The 16,766-nt window shown below is 41.9% G+C and overlaps 1 protein-coding gene across 2 annotated transcripts in view; it reads left to right on the top strand.

The window, feature by feature from the left end:
• LOC129842022 (epidermal growth factor receptor kinase substrate 8-like protein 2) overlaps positions 1–16,766 on the top strand; it is a gene marked incomplete at its 5' end in the record, with an annotated part of 56,491 nt that overhangs the window by 19,151 nt on the left and 20,574 nt on the right. The window contains 7 exon segments of one of the 2 annotated variants that reach the window (XM_055910397.1): positions 85–164; positions 237–343; positions 5,534–5,610; positions 8,067–8,193; positions 9,069–9,157; positions 11,201–11,275; positions 14,371–14,519. In XM_055910397.1, coding sequence (XP_055766372.1) covers positions 85–164; positions 237–343; positions 5,534–5,610; positions 8,067–8,193; positions 9,069–9,157; positions 11,201–11,275; positions 14,371–14,519 — 704 coding nt within the window. 2 annotated transcript variants of the gene reach the window in all.

The raw sequence follows: 16,766 nt of genomic DNA, 5'->3' as shown, positions 1-16,766 counted from the left end.
CTCTGTCTCTCTGTCTCTCTGTCTCTCTCTCTCTCTCTCTCTCTCTCTCTCTCTCTCTCTCTCTCTCTCTGTCTCTCTGTGCAGGCAGAGATGGTCCATGCAGACATCGACAGTGCCCTGGGTGACAACAAACATGGGAAGAAGATGCGACCACAGACCTTGAAGTAAGAACCCTTATTTCTAACGGGGGGTGCCCCCCCCCCTAACCACCGTGATTAAAACCCTCCTCCTTTCAGGGTGAACCAGGAGAAGATGAAGCGCCACAGAGAGACCATCATCCCCGCCTCCTCGGCCCCTAAAGGCCCGACCCCAGGAGGCCGCGTGGCTGCCATGAACATGCAGGGTAAGACCTATACCACACACACATTACACAGAGAGAGAGAGAGAAAGACACACACACACACACACATTACACACAGAGACACACACACATACACACATTACACACAGAGACACACATACACACACATTACACACAGAGAGAGAGACACACACACACACACACACACACACACACACACACACACACACACACACACACACACACACACACACACACACACACACACACACACACACACACACACACAGAGAGAGAGAGACATACACACACACAGCATAATCCAATTTAAAAAAAATACAATTTTATTGGTCACATACACATACAGTGCCTTGAAAAGTATTCATCCCCCTTGGCGTTTTTCCTATTTTATTGCATTACAACCTGTCATTTAAATTTATTTTTATTTGGATTTCGTGTAATGGGCATACACAAAATAGTCCAAATTGGTGAAGTGAATAAAATAACTTCTTTAAAAAAATAAAAATAAATGTATATGTATTCACCACTTTGCTATGAAGTCCCTAAATAAGATCTGGTGCAACCAATTACCTTCAGATGTCACATAATGAGTTAGATTGCACACAGGTGGACTTTATTTAAGTGTCACATGATCTCAGTATATTTACATCTGTTATGAAAGGCCCCAGAGTCTCCAACACCACTAAGCAAGCGTCACCATGAAGACCAAGGAGCTCTCCAAACAGGTCAGGGACACAGTTGTGGAGAAGTACAGATCAGGGTTGGGTTATAAAAAAATATCAGAAACTTTGAACATCCCACGGAGCACCATTAAATCCATTATTAAAAAATGGAAAGAATGGGGCTTCCCGGGTGGCGCAGTGGTCTAGGGCACTGCATCGCAGCGCTAGCTGTGCCACCAGAGACTCTGGGTTCAGGGGGACGGTGTTTCCTCCGACACATTGGTGCGGCTGGCTTCCGGGTTGGAGGCGCGCTGTGTTAAGAAGCAGTGCGGCTTGGTTGGGTTGTGCTTCGGAGGACGCATGGCTCTCGACCTTCGTCTCTCCCGAGCCCGTACGGAAGTTGTAGCGATGAGACAAGATAGTGATTACTAACAATTGGATACCACGGAATTGGGGAGAAAAAGGGGCAAAAAAAAATTTGCACCACAACAAACCTGCCAAGAGAGAGCCGCCCACCAAAACTCACGGACCAGGCAAGGAGGGCATTAATCAGAGAGGCAACAAAGGGACCAACGATAACCCTGAAGGAGCTGCAAAGTTCCACAGCGGAGATTGGAGTATCTGTCCATAGGACCACTTTAAGCCGTACACTCCACAGAGCTGGGCTTTACGGACGAGTGGCCAGAAAAAAAGCCATTGCTTAAAGAAGAAAATTAGCAAACACGTTTGGTGTTTGTCAAAAGGCATGTGGGAGATTCTCCAAACATATGGAAGAAGGTACTCTTGTCAGATGAGACTAAAATGTATATTTTTGGCCATCAAGGAAAATGCTATGTCTGGCACAAACCCAACACCTCTCATCACCCCGAGAACACCATCCCCACAGTGAAGCATGGTGGTGGCAGCATCATGCTGTGGGGATGTTTTGTCATCGGCAGGGACTGAGAAACTGGTCAGAATTGAAGGAATGATGGATGGCGCTAAATACAGGGAAATTCTTGAGGGAAACTTGCTTCAGTCTTCCAGAGATTTGAGACTGGGACGAAGGTTCACCTTCCAGCAGGACAATGACCCTAGGCATACTGCTGAAGCAACACTTGAGTGGTTTAACCTTTTACGGGGGCAGCCCGACACCGGTACACTTATGACAACATCCAGCTCAAAGTGCAGGGCGCGAAATTCAAAATCTATTTTTTTTAAATATTTAACTTTCACACATTATCTTTTACGGGGGCAGCCCGACACCGGTACACTTATGACAACATCCAACTCAAAGTGCAGGGCGCGAAATTCAAAATCTATTTTTTTTAAATATTTAACTTTCACACATTAACAAGTCCAAGACACCAGATGAAAGGTGCACATCTTGTGAATCAAGCCAACATGTCCGATTTTTAAAATGTTTTACAGGGAAGACAAAATATGTAAATCTATTAGCTAACCACGTTAGCAAAAGACACAACTTTTTCTAACTCCATCAGTTTCTTACTCCATCAGGTGCTATCACAAATTCGACCAAATAAAGATATAAATAGCCACTAACCAAGAAACAAATTCATCAGATGACAGGCTGATAACATATTTATTGTATAGCATATGTTTTGTTAGAAAAATTTGCATATTTCATGTATAAACCATAGTTTACATTTCAGCTACAATCCGAAATTGCACCGAAAGCAGCCATAATATTTACAGACACCAACGTCAAATAGCTAATTACTCATCATAAAACATTTCTGAAAAATACATAGTCTGCAGCAATTGAAAGATTGGAATCACAAGATGCCTAACAATATTTCCGATTTATTAAATGTTTTACAGCGCAAACAAAATGAATCGCTATATTAGCGTAGCTACAACAGACAGAAATAATTGGGCGCCCACGGCCAGTTCACATGCACGACAGATATATGAAATAACATCATAAAATGGGTCTTACTTTTGCTGATCTTTCATCAGAATGTTGAAGAAGGTGTCCTCTGTCCAGATGAGTCGTTGTTTCGATTCAGAATGGCAAATCCCCTCTTCAATTAGCATTGGCACTAGCCGAGTGGCATAAATTTCTCCAACGTAAACACAGTCAGAGGACAGAACACGGCAAAACTCCCGAATAAAGTTTCAATAATCTGATTAAACTATATTGAAAAAACATACATTACGATGATATGGTCACATGTATAAAAAAAAATTCAAGCCGGAGACGTTAGCCGTTCGTTACCAAGGCAAAACAGAAATCAATCCCACTTCCTTCAGAGTACCGGAAGTGGACCGTCACGTCAAAGAAATAGTTTTTTTTCCACCACAGACCAAGAGGAGCAAAAAAAATTCTCCTCTGACATCCTCTTTACACCAATAGGAAGGCGTATAGAGTGTCAGCAGACTCCTAAGTGTTAAGACCATGTATAGGCATCAGGTTGAAAAGAGCATCGATTTCTGACATTTCACTTCCTGGTCAGGAAAAGTGCTGCAGAAGGACTTCTGTTTCACTCAGAGAAATAATTCCAACTCTTTTAGAAACTAGAAAGTGTTTTCTATCCAAAAAGAATAATAATATTCATATTGTACGAGCAAGATTTGAGTAGGAGGCCGTTTGAAATGGGCACGATTTCACTGGCTACTCAACACTTTGCCTTGCAGCCATAAGAAGTTATTAAGGGGAAACATTTAAATGTCTTGGAATGGCCTAGTCAAAGCCCAGACCTCAATCCAATTGAGAATCTGTGGTATGACTTAAAGATTGCTGTACACCAGCGGAACCCATCCAACTTGAAGGAGCTGGAGCAGTTTTGCCTTGAAGATTGGGCAAAAATCCCAGTGGCTAGATGTGCCAAGCTTATAGAGACATACCCCAAGAGACTTGCAGCTGTAATTGCTGCAAAAGGTGGCTCTACAAAGTACTGTCTTTGGGGGGGTGAATAGTTACGCACGTTTAAGTTTTCTGTTTTTTTGTCTTGTTTCTTGTTTGTTTCACAATAAAAAAGATGTTGCATCAAATGATACAAACCCCTCCAAAATCTATTTTAATTCCAGGTTGTAAGGCAACAAAATAGGAAAAATGGCAAGGGGGGTGAATACATTCGCAAGTTTCTGTATTTAGCAGATGTTATTTTGGGTGTAGCGAAATGCTTGTGTTTCCTAGCTCCAGCAGTGCAGTAATATTTAACAATACACAACAATACACACACACATCTAAAGTAAAAGAATGGAATTAAGAAATATATAAATATTAGGGCAAGCAATGTCGGCGTGGCATTGACTAAAATACAGTAGAATAGAATACAGTATATACATATGAGATGAGTAAACAGTATGTAAACATTATTAAAGTGACTAGTGTTCCATTATTAAAGTGGCCAGTGATTCCATGTCTATGTATAAAGGGCAGCAACCTTTAAGATGCAGGGTGGAGTAACATTATTAAAGTGGCCAGTGATTCCATGTCTATGTATAGAGGGCAGCAGCCTCTAAGGTGGAGGGTGGAGTAACATTATTAAAGTGTGATTCCATGTCTATGTATAAAGGGCAGCAACCTCTAAGGTGCAGGGTGGAGTAACATTATTAAAGTGGCCAGTGATTCCATGTCTATGTATAGAGGGCAGCAGCCTCTAAGGTGCAGGGTTGAGTAACATTATTAAAGTGGCCAGTGATTCCATGTCTATGTATAGAGGGCAGCAACCTCTAAGGTGCAGGGTTGAGTAACCGGGTGCTATCTGGCTAGTGATGGCTATTTAACAGTCTGATGGCCTTGAGATAGAAGCTGTTTTTCAGTCTCTCGGTCCCAGGTTTGATGCACCTGTACTGACCTCACCTTCTGGATGATAGCGGGGTGAACAGGCAGTGGCTCGGGTGGTTGTTGTCCTTGATCTTTTTGTCCTTCCTGTGACATCGGGTGCTGTAGGTGTCCTGGAGGGCAGGTAGTTTGCCCCCGGTGATGCGTTCTGCCGACCTCACTACCCTCTGGAGAGCCCTGTGGTTGTGGGCGGTGCAGTTGCCGTACCAGGCTGTGATACTGAAAGGATGCCTTCAATTGTGCATCTGTAAAATTTGTGAGGGTCCTATGGGCCAAGTCGAATTTCTTCAGCCTCCTGAGGTTGAAAAGGCGCTGTTGCGCCTTCTTCACCACACTGTCTGTGTGGGTGGATCATTTCAGTTTGTCAGTGATGTGTACACCGAAGGAACTTAAAGCTTTTCACCTTCTCCACTGCGGCCCCGTCGAGGTGGATGGGGGCGTGCTCCCTCTACTGTCTCCTAAAGTCCACAATCAGCTCCTTTGTTTGTTGACATTGAGGGAGAGGTTGTTTGCCTGGCACCACTCCGCAAGGGCCTTCACACTGACGCACCGATATACACACACACACACACACACACACACACACACACACACACACACACACACACACACACACACACACACACACACACACACACACACACACACACACACACACACACACACACACACACACACACACACACATATTATTATAACCCTGATTAAGTGTTATCGTTGTTGTGGTTGAATATGAATGAATAAAGCTCTGTCTGTTAGATGTGGAAAGACGAGGTTCCGCGCAGCAGGACCCAGAGTCCCACGAGAAGCTGGCCCAGCGCATTGAGAAGGACGTGGTGAGTAACCTACATACTGATGTACTTCCTCGCTGAGACACGTCTCTGTCGTCCTGCGACGGTCTCTGTCGTCCTGCGACGGTCTCTGTCGTCCTGCGACGGTCTCTGTCGTCCTGCGACGGTCTCTGTCGTCTTGCGACGGTCTCTGTCGTCCTGAGACGTCTCTGTCGTCCTGCCGAAAGTCCCTCATTACTGCCTCCCTTTTTTTAAATCTCTTTTACCTCTTACCTTACCTTTCTAATCTATACTGAACAAAAAATAGAAACACAACAGTTAACAGTTCATAAAAGGAAATCAGTCAATTTAAATAAATAAATTAGGCCCTAATCTATGGACTTCACATGACTCTCGGTCACATATCTTAAAAAAAAGGTATGGGCGTGGATCTGAAATCCAGTCAGTATCTGGTGTGACCATTTGCCTCATGCAGTGTGACACATCTCCTTCACATAGAGTTGATCAGGCTGTTGATTGTGGCCTGTGGAACATTTTCAGCTTCCAGGAATTGTGTACAGATCCTTGCAACATGGGGGCTGTGCGTTATCATACTGAAACATGAGATGATGGCGGCGGATGAATGGCACCACAATGGGCCTCAAGATCTCGTCATTGTATTTCTCTACATTCAAATCGCAATCGATAAAATACAATTGTCCGTAGCTTATGTGTGTCCATACCATAACCCCACCCCACTGCGGTTGTGAGGCCGGTTGGACGTACTGCCAAATTCTCTAAAACGACGTTGGAGGCGGCTTATGGTAGAGAAATTCACATTAAATTATCTGGCCACAGCTCTGGTGGAAATTCCTGCAGTCAGCATGCCAGTTGCTGCTCCCTCAAAACTGTGGCAAATTTGTTTACATCCCTGTTAGTGACATCTGTGGCGTTGTGTTGTCTGACAAAACTGCACATTTTTTGAGTGGCTTTTTATTGTCCCCAGCACAAGGTGCACCTGTGTAATGATCGTGCTGTTTAATCAGCTTCTTGATATGCCACACCTGTCAGGTGGATGGATTATCTTGGCAAAGGAGAAATGCCCACTAACAGGGAAGTAAACACATTTGTGCACAGAATTTGAGAGAAATAACTTTTTGTGTGTATGGAACATTTCTGGGATCTTTTATTTCAGCTCATGAAACATGGGACCAACACATTACTCTTAAATGTTGATTTTATATTTTTATTTCAGTGTAGTAATTTCTGTTACTAGCCTAGTGCCTGTCTATTATTGTTATTCTACTACATTAGTAGTTATTCTACTATTAGTAGTTATTCTACTATTAGTAGTTATTCTACTATTAGTAGTTATTCTACTATTAGTAGTTATTCTACTACATTAGTACATATTCTATTACTATTAGTAGTTATTCTACTACATTAGTAGTTATTCTACTTCATTAGTAGTTATTCTACTGCTATTAGTAGTTATTCTACTACTATTAGTAGTTATTCTACTATTAGTAGTTATTCTACTATTAGTAGTTATTCTACTACTATTAGTAGTTATTCTACTACTATTAGTAGTTATTCTACTACTATTAGTAGTTATTCTACTACATTAGTAGTTATTCTACTACTATTAGTAGTTATTCTACTGCTATTAGTAGTTATTCTACTGCTATTAGTAGTTATTCTACTGCTATTAGTAGTTATTCTACTATTAGTAGTTATTCTACTACTATTAGTAGTTATTCTACTACTATTAGTAGTTATTCTACTACTATTAGTAGTTATTCTACTACTATTAGTAGTTATTATTCTACTACATTAGTAGTTATTATTCTACTACATTAGTAGTTATTATTCTACTACATTAGTAGTTATTATTCTACTACATTAGTAGTTATTATTCTACTACATTAGTAGTTATTCTACTGCTATTAGTAGTTATTCTACTACATAAGTAGTTATTCTACTACTATTAGTAGTTATTCTACTACTATTAGTAGTTATTCTACTACTATTAGTAGTTATTCTACTACTATTAGTAGTTATTCTACTACTATTAGTAGTTATTCTACTGCTATTAGTAGTTATTCTACTACCATTAGTAGTTATTCTACTGCTATTAGTAGTTATTCTACTACTATTAGTAGTTATTCTACTACATTAGTAGTTATTCTACTACTATTAGTAGTTATTCTGCTACTATTAGTAGTTATTCTACTACTATTAGTAGTTATTCTACTACTATTAGTAGTTATTCTACTGCTATTAGTAGTTATTCTACTGCTATTAGTAGTTATTCTACTACCATTAGTAGTTATTCTACTACCATTAGTAGTTATTCTACTACTATTAGTAGTTATTCTCTGCTGTGTGTATTGTTGGTCGATAAATCACTCATTAGGCTTTCCCCCTGCAGGCCATTCACAACTAAACCATTTGATCATGCTAGCTTGGTGGTCAGCCATCTCTCATTAGACTTTCTTTCTTTCTCTGTCCTTTTCTTTTAGCAAATCCTGAACTGTTCCCTGGATGACATTGAGGTGTTTGTGTCTCGGCTGCAGAAGGCTGCAGAGGCCTTCTCTCAGCTCCACCAGCGCAACAAGAGTAAGAAGAGTAAGAAGAAAGGCCCAGCAGGTCTGTCGTCTCTTCTTCTTCTGATCAACTGACAATATGACACATATTGTCCACTAACACTTTCTATGTTCTCTTGTGTTGTACATTTCTCTTTTAACTCTTTCATCACCTGAACTGTGTGTATCTTCAATGGTGGTATTGTCCACTATCTATGATGTAATCTATAGCTGTGGAGAGCTAACTCATCTCGTTGTTACCATGACCTGTATTCAAATCAAATCAAATGTTATTGGTCACATACACATGGTTAGCAGATGTTAATGCGAGTGTAGCGAAATGCTTGTGCTTCTAGTTCCGACAATGCAGTAATATCTAACAAGTAATCTAACCTAACAATTCCACAACAACTACCTTATACACACAAATCTAAGTAAAGGAATGGAATCAGAATATATATATATATATATGCAATAGATGGTATAAAATACAGTACAAATGAGATGAGTAATGTAAGATATGTAAACATTATTAAAAGTGGCATTATTAAAGTGACTAGTGTTCCATTTATCAAAGTGTTCCATTTATCATTTAGTCAAATCTTGACTAAAATCAGTTGGAACGAGTCTACAATTTCTCAGATGAGTCTGTGTGGATGGAATTAGCAATAATTCATTCAATATTGATCTTGATCTTGTCAGATTTACTTTTTTGACCTGGCTATATACAGTTCTGATTTCGGGAATGAGACTGAGAAAAATCTGAACAGATGATTCTTCGCGGACACAATCAGCACAGCTAGATAGGAGTGTTATGTTGACTCTGCCATCTGACCTCTCTCCCCTGCCCTGTGTGAAGCCTGTATATTAACTCCATAGCAGTCTGTGTGTGGTCATGGCATGTCTGTCTCTCTCGCCTGTCTGTCTCCTTGTTGACAGACGGCATGCTGACCCTGAGAGCGAAGCCCCCCTCCGAGGCAGAGTTCATTGATAGCCTACAGAAACTGAAGCTCGCCTTCAACCTACTGGTGAGTGGACTTCCTCCTGCCACTAACCTCCATTATGCCGATGTACAGTACAGTAGTGAGTCATTTAGCAGACTCTCTGATCCAGAGCCACTACAGTAGTGAGTCATTTAGCAGACTCTCTGATCCAGAGCCACTACAGTAGGGAGTCATTTAGCAGACTCTCTGATCCAGAGCCACTACAGTAGTGAGTCATTTAGCAGACTCTCTGATCCAGAGTCACTACAGTAGTGAGTCATTTAGCAGACTCTCTGATCCAGAGCCACTACAGTAGTGAGTCATTTAACAGACTCTGATCCAGAGCCACTACAGTAGTGAGTCATTTAGCAGACTCTCTGATCCAGAGCCACTACAGTAGGGAGTCATTTAGCAGACTCTCTGATCCAGAGCCACTACAGTAGGGAGTCATTTAGCAGACTCTCTGATCCAGAGTCACTACAGTAGTGAGTCATTTAGCAGACTCTCTGATCCAGAGCCACTACAGTAGTGAGTCATTTAGCAGACTCTCTGATCCAGAGTCACTACAGTAGTGAGTCATTTAGCAGACTCTCTGATCCAGAGCCACTACAGTAGTGAGTCATTTAGCAGACTCTCTGATCCAGAGTCACTACAGTAGTGAGTCATTTAGCAGACTCTCTGATCCAGAGCCACTACAGTAGGGAGTCATTTAGCAGACTCTCTGATCCAGAGCCACTACAGTAGGGAGTCATTTAGCAGACTCTCTGATCCAGAGCCACTACAGTAGTGAGTCATTTAGCAGACTCTCTGATCCAGAGCCACTACAGTAGTGAGTCATTTAGCAGACTCTCTGATCCAGAGCCACTACAGTAGTGAGTCATTTAACAGACACTCTTATCCAGAGCCACTACAGTAGTGAGTCATTTAGCAGACTCTCTGATCCAGAGCCACTACAGTAGTGAGTCATTTAGCAGACTCTCTGATCCAGAGCCATTACAGTAGTGAGTCATTTAGCAGACTCTCTGATCCAGAGCCACTACAGTAGTGAGTCATTTAGCAGACTCTCTGATCCAGAGCCACTACAGTAGTGAGTCATTTAGCAGACTCTCTGATCCAGAGCCACTACAGTAGTGAGTCATTTAGCAGACTCTCTGATCCAGAGCCACTGCAGTAGTGAGTCATTTAGCAGACTCTCTGATCCAGAGCCACTACAGTAGTGAGTCATTTAGCAGACTCTCTGATCCAGAGCCACTACAGTAGTGAGTCATTTAACAGACTCTCTTATCCAGAGCCACTGCAGTAGTGAGTCATTTAGCAGACTCTCTGATCCAGAGCCACTACAGTAGTGAGTCATTTATCAGACTCTCTGATCCAGAGCCACTACAGTAGTGAGTCATTTAGCAGACTCTCTGATCCAGAGCCACTACAGTAGTGAGTCATTTAGCAGACTCTCTGATCCAGAGCCACTACAGTAGTGAGTCATTTAGCAGACTCTCTGATCCTTTTGCTTACTGGCCCAATGTTCTTAACCCATAGTACCAGTGGAGACCAAACCGCTCCCTAACCATTTACTCTGGTCCTACCCTTTTACTTTGGTCCTACCCCTTTACTTTGGTCCTACCCCTTTACTTTGGTCCTACCCCTTTACTTTGGTCCTACCCCTTTACTTTGGTCCTACCCCTTTACTTTGGTCCTACCCCTTTACTTTGGTCCTACCCCTTTACTTTGGTCCTACCCCTTTACTTTGGTCCTACCCCTTTACTTTGGTCCTACCCCTTTACTTTGGTCCTACCCCTTTACTTTGGTCCTAACCCTTTACTTTGGTCCTACACCTTTGATGTTGACAGATTTAAAGGGATATTTATAGGTTTAATCAAGCTAGTGGTGGAGCCTCCACCATGTTTCTTACATCTATAAACATGGAAACATGGAAGGACCAAGGGGATTTTGAAGGGAATTGGGACAGACATCTTTTAGTTTAATTCTCCAATGGACTGAATTGAAATAGAAACCTTGCTGCTATTTTCCTATACGGCAGCGGTGCTGTGGTGAACTGTCTCTAACAGTGTGTCACTCTGCCCCCTGCAGGCCAAACTGAAGAAGCACATCCAGAATCCCAGTGCTTCTGAACTGGTGCACTTCCTCTTTGGCCCCCTGGATTTGGTAAGAACCCGACTGATACACACATAAATATATATGTTTCTTAGGGAGTGCATTCATAGCAGCCAAAGTTGTTTGAAAAGACATGATAACAGCCAGATCACAACCTGAAATGTTTCAAATCTGGTTGCGATAATGACATCATCCAGCCTGTATTTACATAGGGATTGATCATCCAGCCTCTAGTTAGATAGGTATTGATCATCCAGCCTCTATTTACATAGGGATTGATCATCCAGCCTCTAGTTAGATAGGGATTGATCATCCAGCCTCTAGTTAGATAGGGATTGATCATCCAGCCTCTAGTTAGATAGGTATTGATCATCCAGCCTCTAGTTAGATAGAGATTGATCATCCAGCCTCTATTTACATAGGGATTGATCATCCAGCCTCTAGTTAGATAGGGATTGATCATCCAGCCTCTAGTTAGATAGGGATTGATCATCCAGCCTCTAGTTAGATAGAGATTGATCATCCAGCCTCTATTTACATAGGGATTGATCATCCAGCCTCTAGTTAGATAGGGATTGATCATCCAGCCTCTAGTTAGATAGGGATTGATCATCCAGCCTCTATTTACATAGGGATTGATCATCCAGCCTCTAGTTAGATAGGGATTGATCATCCAGCCTCTATTTACATAGGGATTGATCATCCAGCCTCTAGTTAGATAGAGATTGATCATCCAGCCTCTATTTACATAGGGATTGATCATCCAGCCTCTAGTTAGATAGGGATTGATCATCCAGCCTCTAGTTAGATAGGGATTGATCATCCAGCCTCTATTTACATAGGGATTGATCATCCAGCCTCTAGTTAGATAGGGATTGATCATCCAGCCTCTATTTACATAGGGATTGATCATCCAGCCTCTAGTTAGATAGAGATTGATCATCCAGCCTCTATTTACATAGGGATTGATCATCCAGCCTCTAGTTAGATAGGGATTGATCATCCAGCCTCTAGTTAGATAGGGATTGATCATCCAGCCTCTAGTTAGATAGAGATTGATCATCCAGCCTCTAGTTAGATAGAGATTGATCATCCAGCCTCTAGTTAGATAGAGATTGATCATCCAGCCTCTAGTTAGATAGGGATTGATCATCCAGCCTCTAGTTAGATAGAGATTGATCATCCAGCCTCTAGTTAGATAGAGCTTGATCATCCAGCCTCTAGTTAGTTAGGGATTGATCATCCAGCCTCTAGTTAGATAGGGATTGATCATCCAGCCTCTAGTTAGATAGAGATTGATCATCCAGCCTCTAGTTAGTTAGGGATTGATCATCCAGCCTCTAGTTAGATAGGGATTGATCATCCAGCCTCTAGTTAGATAGAGATTGATCATCCAGCCTCTAGTTAGATAGGGATTGTTGGGTGTCATACTCTGTCCCTGCAGAGAAAATACGTCTTACTGTTGACTACATCAGGTCAGGTAGGAGAGTGTTTCTAACCATTATTCAGATTTTTTTATTTTAAATGGAACAAATGCCAGTGACAGCAACTAAAATCTCAATGGACATGACGTTTGTATCTTTTCGCCTTCTACTCAACTATGTCTGGCCAGCCAATCAGAACACTGTGTGTTTTAGGAAGCAGTCTTCCCCACAATGTTGACTAAACCACTGTTATCGTAGATTCGCCACACACAACCAATCATCTACTGAAGTGGGGAGGAGAACAGTTCAATGTTTGTATTGTCCTAGTCATCAACATGCGCACATACACACACACATACACACACACACACGCACACACACACACACACACACACACACACACACACACACACACACACACACACACACACACACACACACACACACACACCAACATGCCATACCCTCTATTGTCTTCTGTGTGGTAGCTTTCCTGCAGGGGGGGGGGGGGGGGGGGAGTCTAATGAGTGATGTATCTAGCATACACACACACACACACACACACACACACACACACACACACACACACACACACACACACACACACACACACACACACACACACACACACACACACACACACACACACACACACACACACACACACACACTTCCATCATGGAACTAAGCAGACCGGATACGTGTGGTTAAAGCCTTACCACATCAGGTGCAGCCACCACAATTGCATAAGGATGAATGCTAGATTTACCTAACCTGACGTGTATTATTGAGGCAGACACACCTGGTAACTAGATTTACCCAACCCTGACGTGTATTATTGAGGCAGACACACCTGGTAACTAGATTTACCTAACCCTGATGTGTAATATTCACACAGACACACCTGGTAACTAGATTTACCTAACCTGACGTGTAATATTCACACAGACACACCTGGTAACTAGATTTACCTAACCTGACGTGTAATATTCACACAGACACACCTGGTAACTAGATTTACCTAACCTGACGTGTATTATTGAGACAGACACACCTGGTAACTAGATTTACCCAACCCTGATGTGTAATATTCACACAGACACACCTGGTAACTAGATTTACCCAAACCTGATGTGTAATATTCACACAGACACACCTGGTAACTAGATTTACCCAACCCTGATGTGTAATATTCACACAGACACACCTGGTAACTAGATTTACCTAACCTGACGTGTATTATTGAGACAGACACACCTGGTAACTAGATTTACCCAACCCTGACGTGTATTATTGAGACAGACACACCTGGTAACTAGATTTACCTAACCCTGACGTGTATTATTGAGACAGACACACCTAGTAACTAGATTTACCTGACCTGACGTGTATTATTGAGACAGACACACCTAGTAACTAGATTTACCTGACCTGACGTGTATTATTGAGACAGACACACCTGGTAACTAGATTTACCCAACCCTGACAGACACACCTGGTAACTGCCCTATGATACTTCCTCATGGCAACATAGCCTGATAGTACACCTGGTTAATGTCTCATGTCAACATAGCCTGATAGTACACCTGGTTACTGTCTCATGGCAACATAGCCTTATAGTACACCTGGTTACTGTCTCATGGCAACATAGCCTTATAGTGCACCTGATTACTTCCAGGTGCTCCAGTGTATGACCTGTGACCTCTACCCTCTGACCTCTAGGTTCTCCAGTCCTGTGGTAGTCCAGAGCTGCCACGCTCCGTGGTCTCCCCTCACCTGTCCAGAGATGCAGTAGACTTCCTGAGAGGTCACCTGTCGCCTAAGGAGATGACCATCTTTGAACTGCTGGGAGACGGGTGGACACGACCTAGGTGAGTCTTTGGGGTTTGTGTGTGTGGGAGGGATGCTTGTGTGTGGGAGTTGTGCGTGTGCCGGTGTTCGTGTGTGTGTGGTTGCAGGTGTGCTGTTTTTTGAAATATTAGATGTATGATACTTGTGTTTCTTTTTGTCGAGCAAAACTTTTTCTGGAAGGTACTACGCCGCGCATTCAACATCTTCAAGATACACTACATGACTAGGGAAGTTGTGGTGACCGCATTACCGCCACACCGACGGCCACGAGTCATGAAGGCAGTCAAATTCCACGTGACCGTTTAGTCACTTTAATTAGGCTTCTCTAAGCTCTGATGCTGCTGATGGTCATTAGTAGCCTACCAAACGTGCTAACTGCCTGGACCTCAGCACTCTATTGTCCCTCTAATCACTCTGATATCAATGCGAATGTAATCAAAAATCTAATCAAACACTTCATGAGAGCCCAACATTTCTATAGGCTATGTAATTGCACTAGACAACTGAGTGATGGCCTCTATTAAAAAGAGGAGGATCCCATCAGCTTTCTATAGGCTAGGCCTACTGTATTTATTTCTTAACTTTCCTAATATTAAGCACATTGCTTCTCTTTACAACAGGAATATAGCCTACCTGGCTGGCATGAAAATTAACAATTGGAAAGTGTCCTCAATACTCTATGTATCTTTTCCACCGCCCCTGTTTCGATACAGGTGCATGATAATGGTCCATTCTAAATTAAAACAAATTTCACACACATATTATTTAGTATATATAAAGACAGGTTAAATCAAGAATAATGTGATGGGATACAATATTAGCTTCTCACTTGTGAATGATATATTATCACTTGTGAATCATGCCCAACATAAGGCAAAAAGCAATACCTTTTTTTGTGTGACTTTTTCAAATCGTAGTCCCACACCTCATTTAGCCCATTGGCCAACAGGCTTTGATAAGGTTTGTAGCACAACTAAAATAATAACTAATAACAAATAACTCCTTAAAATGAAGCACATTAATCCGCTTTACAAGGGGTGTAGAGCCTAACTGGCATATATACAGAACGTGTGAGTTTGGGGAAGATCATTTTCACCATTTAAAATACACCTTTATAACAAAAGCAATGCTAGAATAATCACATTTGCGGTCACTTTTGTTCATGGTGTTTTCCCACTAATGGAATATTCTTTCTGATATCTTTCTGATATCTTTTCTGATATCTTTCTTTCTGATACTGCCATGTGTGCTGCACTTGAAATGGGAAGAAATTGTTTCATAGTTTATCAACATTTCAAGCTGAACGTTGTGATCTGTTGCGTCATGCTCATTGCGTAAAACTTATTTTTGATGCTAGTGGTTGTATTCATTTGGGATCTGATCACTCCCTCAAATCGTTTGGGGAAAATGTATTTTCTGTTTTATTCAGCTTTGTTCCATTGTATTCTTCATACTATAAAATAATTAAAAATAAAGCCACAGAATTCTAACCAAATGTTATCTGCTAAATTATATTTAGTTCCTCTGAAATAGACTACATTTTCTTCATATCATAATGCTTCTTTAGGCCTGTCTAAAATAAATAATGGATTTGTTAATGGATAATGGATTTATTGTGAAGGTGTAGGCTATGTTACATGGATTTATTAAACTTTTTCAAATGTAGATGTTCCAAAGGTCTGCATCAGTGGCTTGTAGTCTGTGTGTGGAAGCCAGGAGACGCTACATGTGTTTATGTTAATTAACGGTCAATTATCATGATACCATCAGTTATTTTCTTGACAATCACCGGCTGACGAAATTTAGTGCCCGCCACGGCCCTATACATTACCAAAAAGTATGTGGACACCTGCTCGTCGAACATCTCATTCCAAAATCATGGGCATTAATGTAGAGTTGGTCCCCCCTTTGCTGCTATAACAGCCTCCACTCTTCTGAGAAGGCTTTCCACTAGATGTTGGAACATTGCTGCGGGGACTTGCTTCCATTCAGCCATAAGAGCATTAGCGAGGTCGGGCACTGATGTTGGGCGATTAGGCCTGGCTCGCAGTCGGCGTTCCAATTCATTCCAAAGGTGCTGGTGGGGTTGAGGTCAGGGCTCTGTGCAGGAAAGTCAAGTTCTTCCACACCGATCTCGACAAACCATTTTTGTATGGACCTCGCTTTGTGCACAGGGGCTTTGTCATGCTGAAACATGAAAGGGCTTCCCCAAACTGTTGCCACAAAGTTGGAAGCACAGAATCGTCTATAATGTCATTGCATGCTGT

Source organism: Salvelinus fontinalis, unplaced genomic scaffold, assembly GCF_029448725.1.
Source record: "Salvelinus fontinalis isolate EN_2023a unplaced genomic scaffold, ASM2944872v1 scaffold_0007, whole genome shotgun sequence".
In the NCBI taxonomy this organism is placed as follows: Eukaryota; Metazoa; Chordata; class Actinopteri; order Salmoniformes; family Salmonidae; genus Salvelinus; species Salvelinus fontinalis.
The sequence above is the reverse complement of the archived record's forward strand: the minus strand, read 5'-3'. Positions and strand labels throughout refer to the sequence as shown.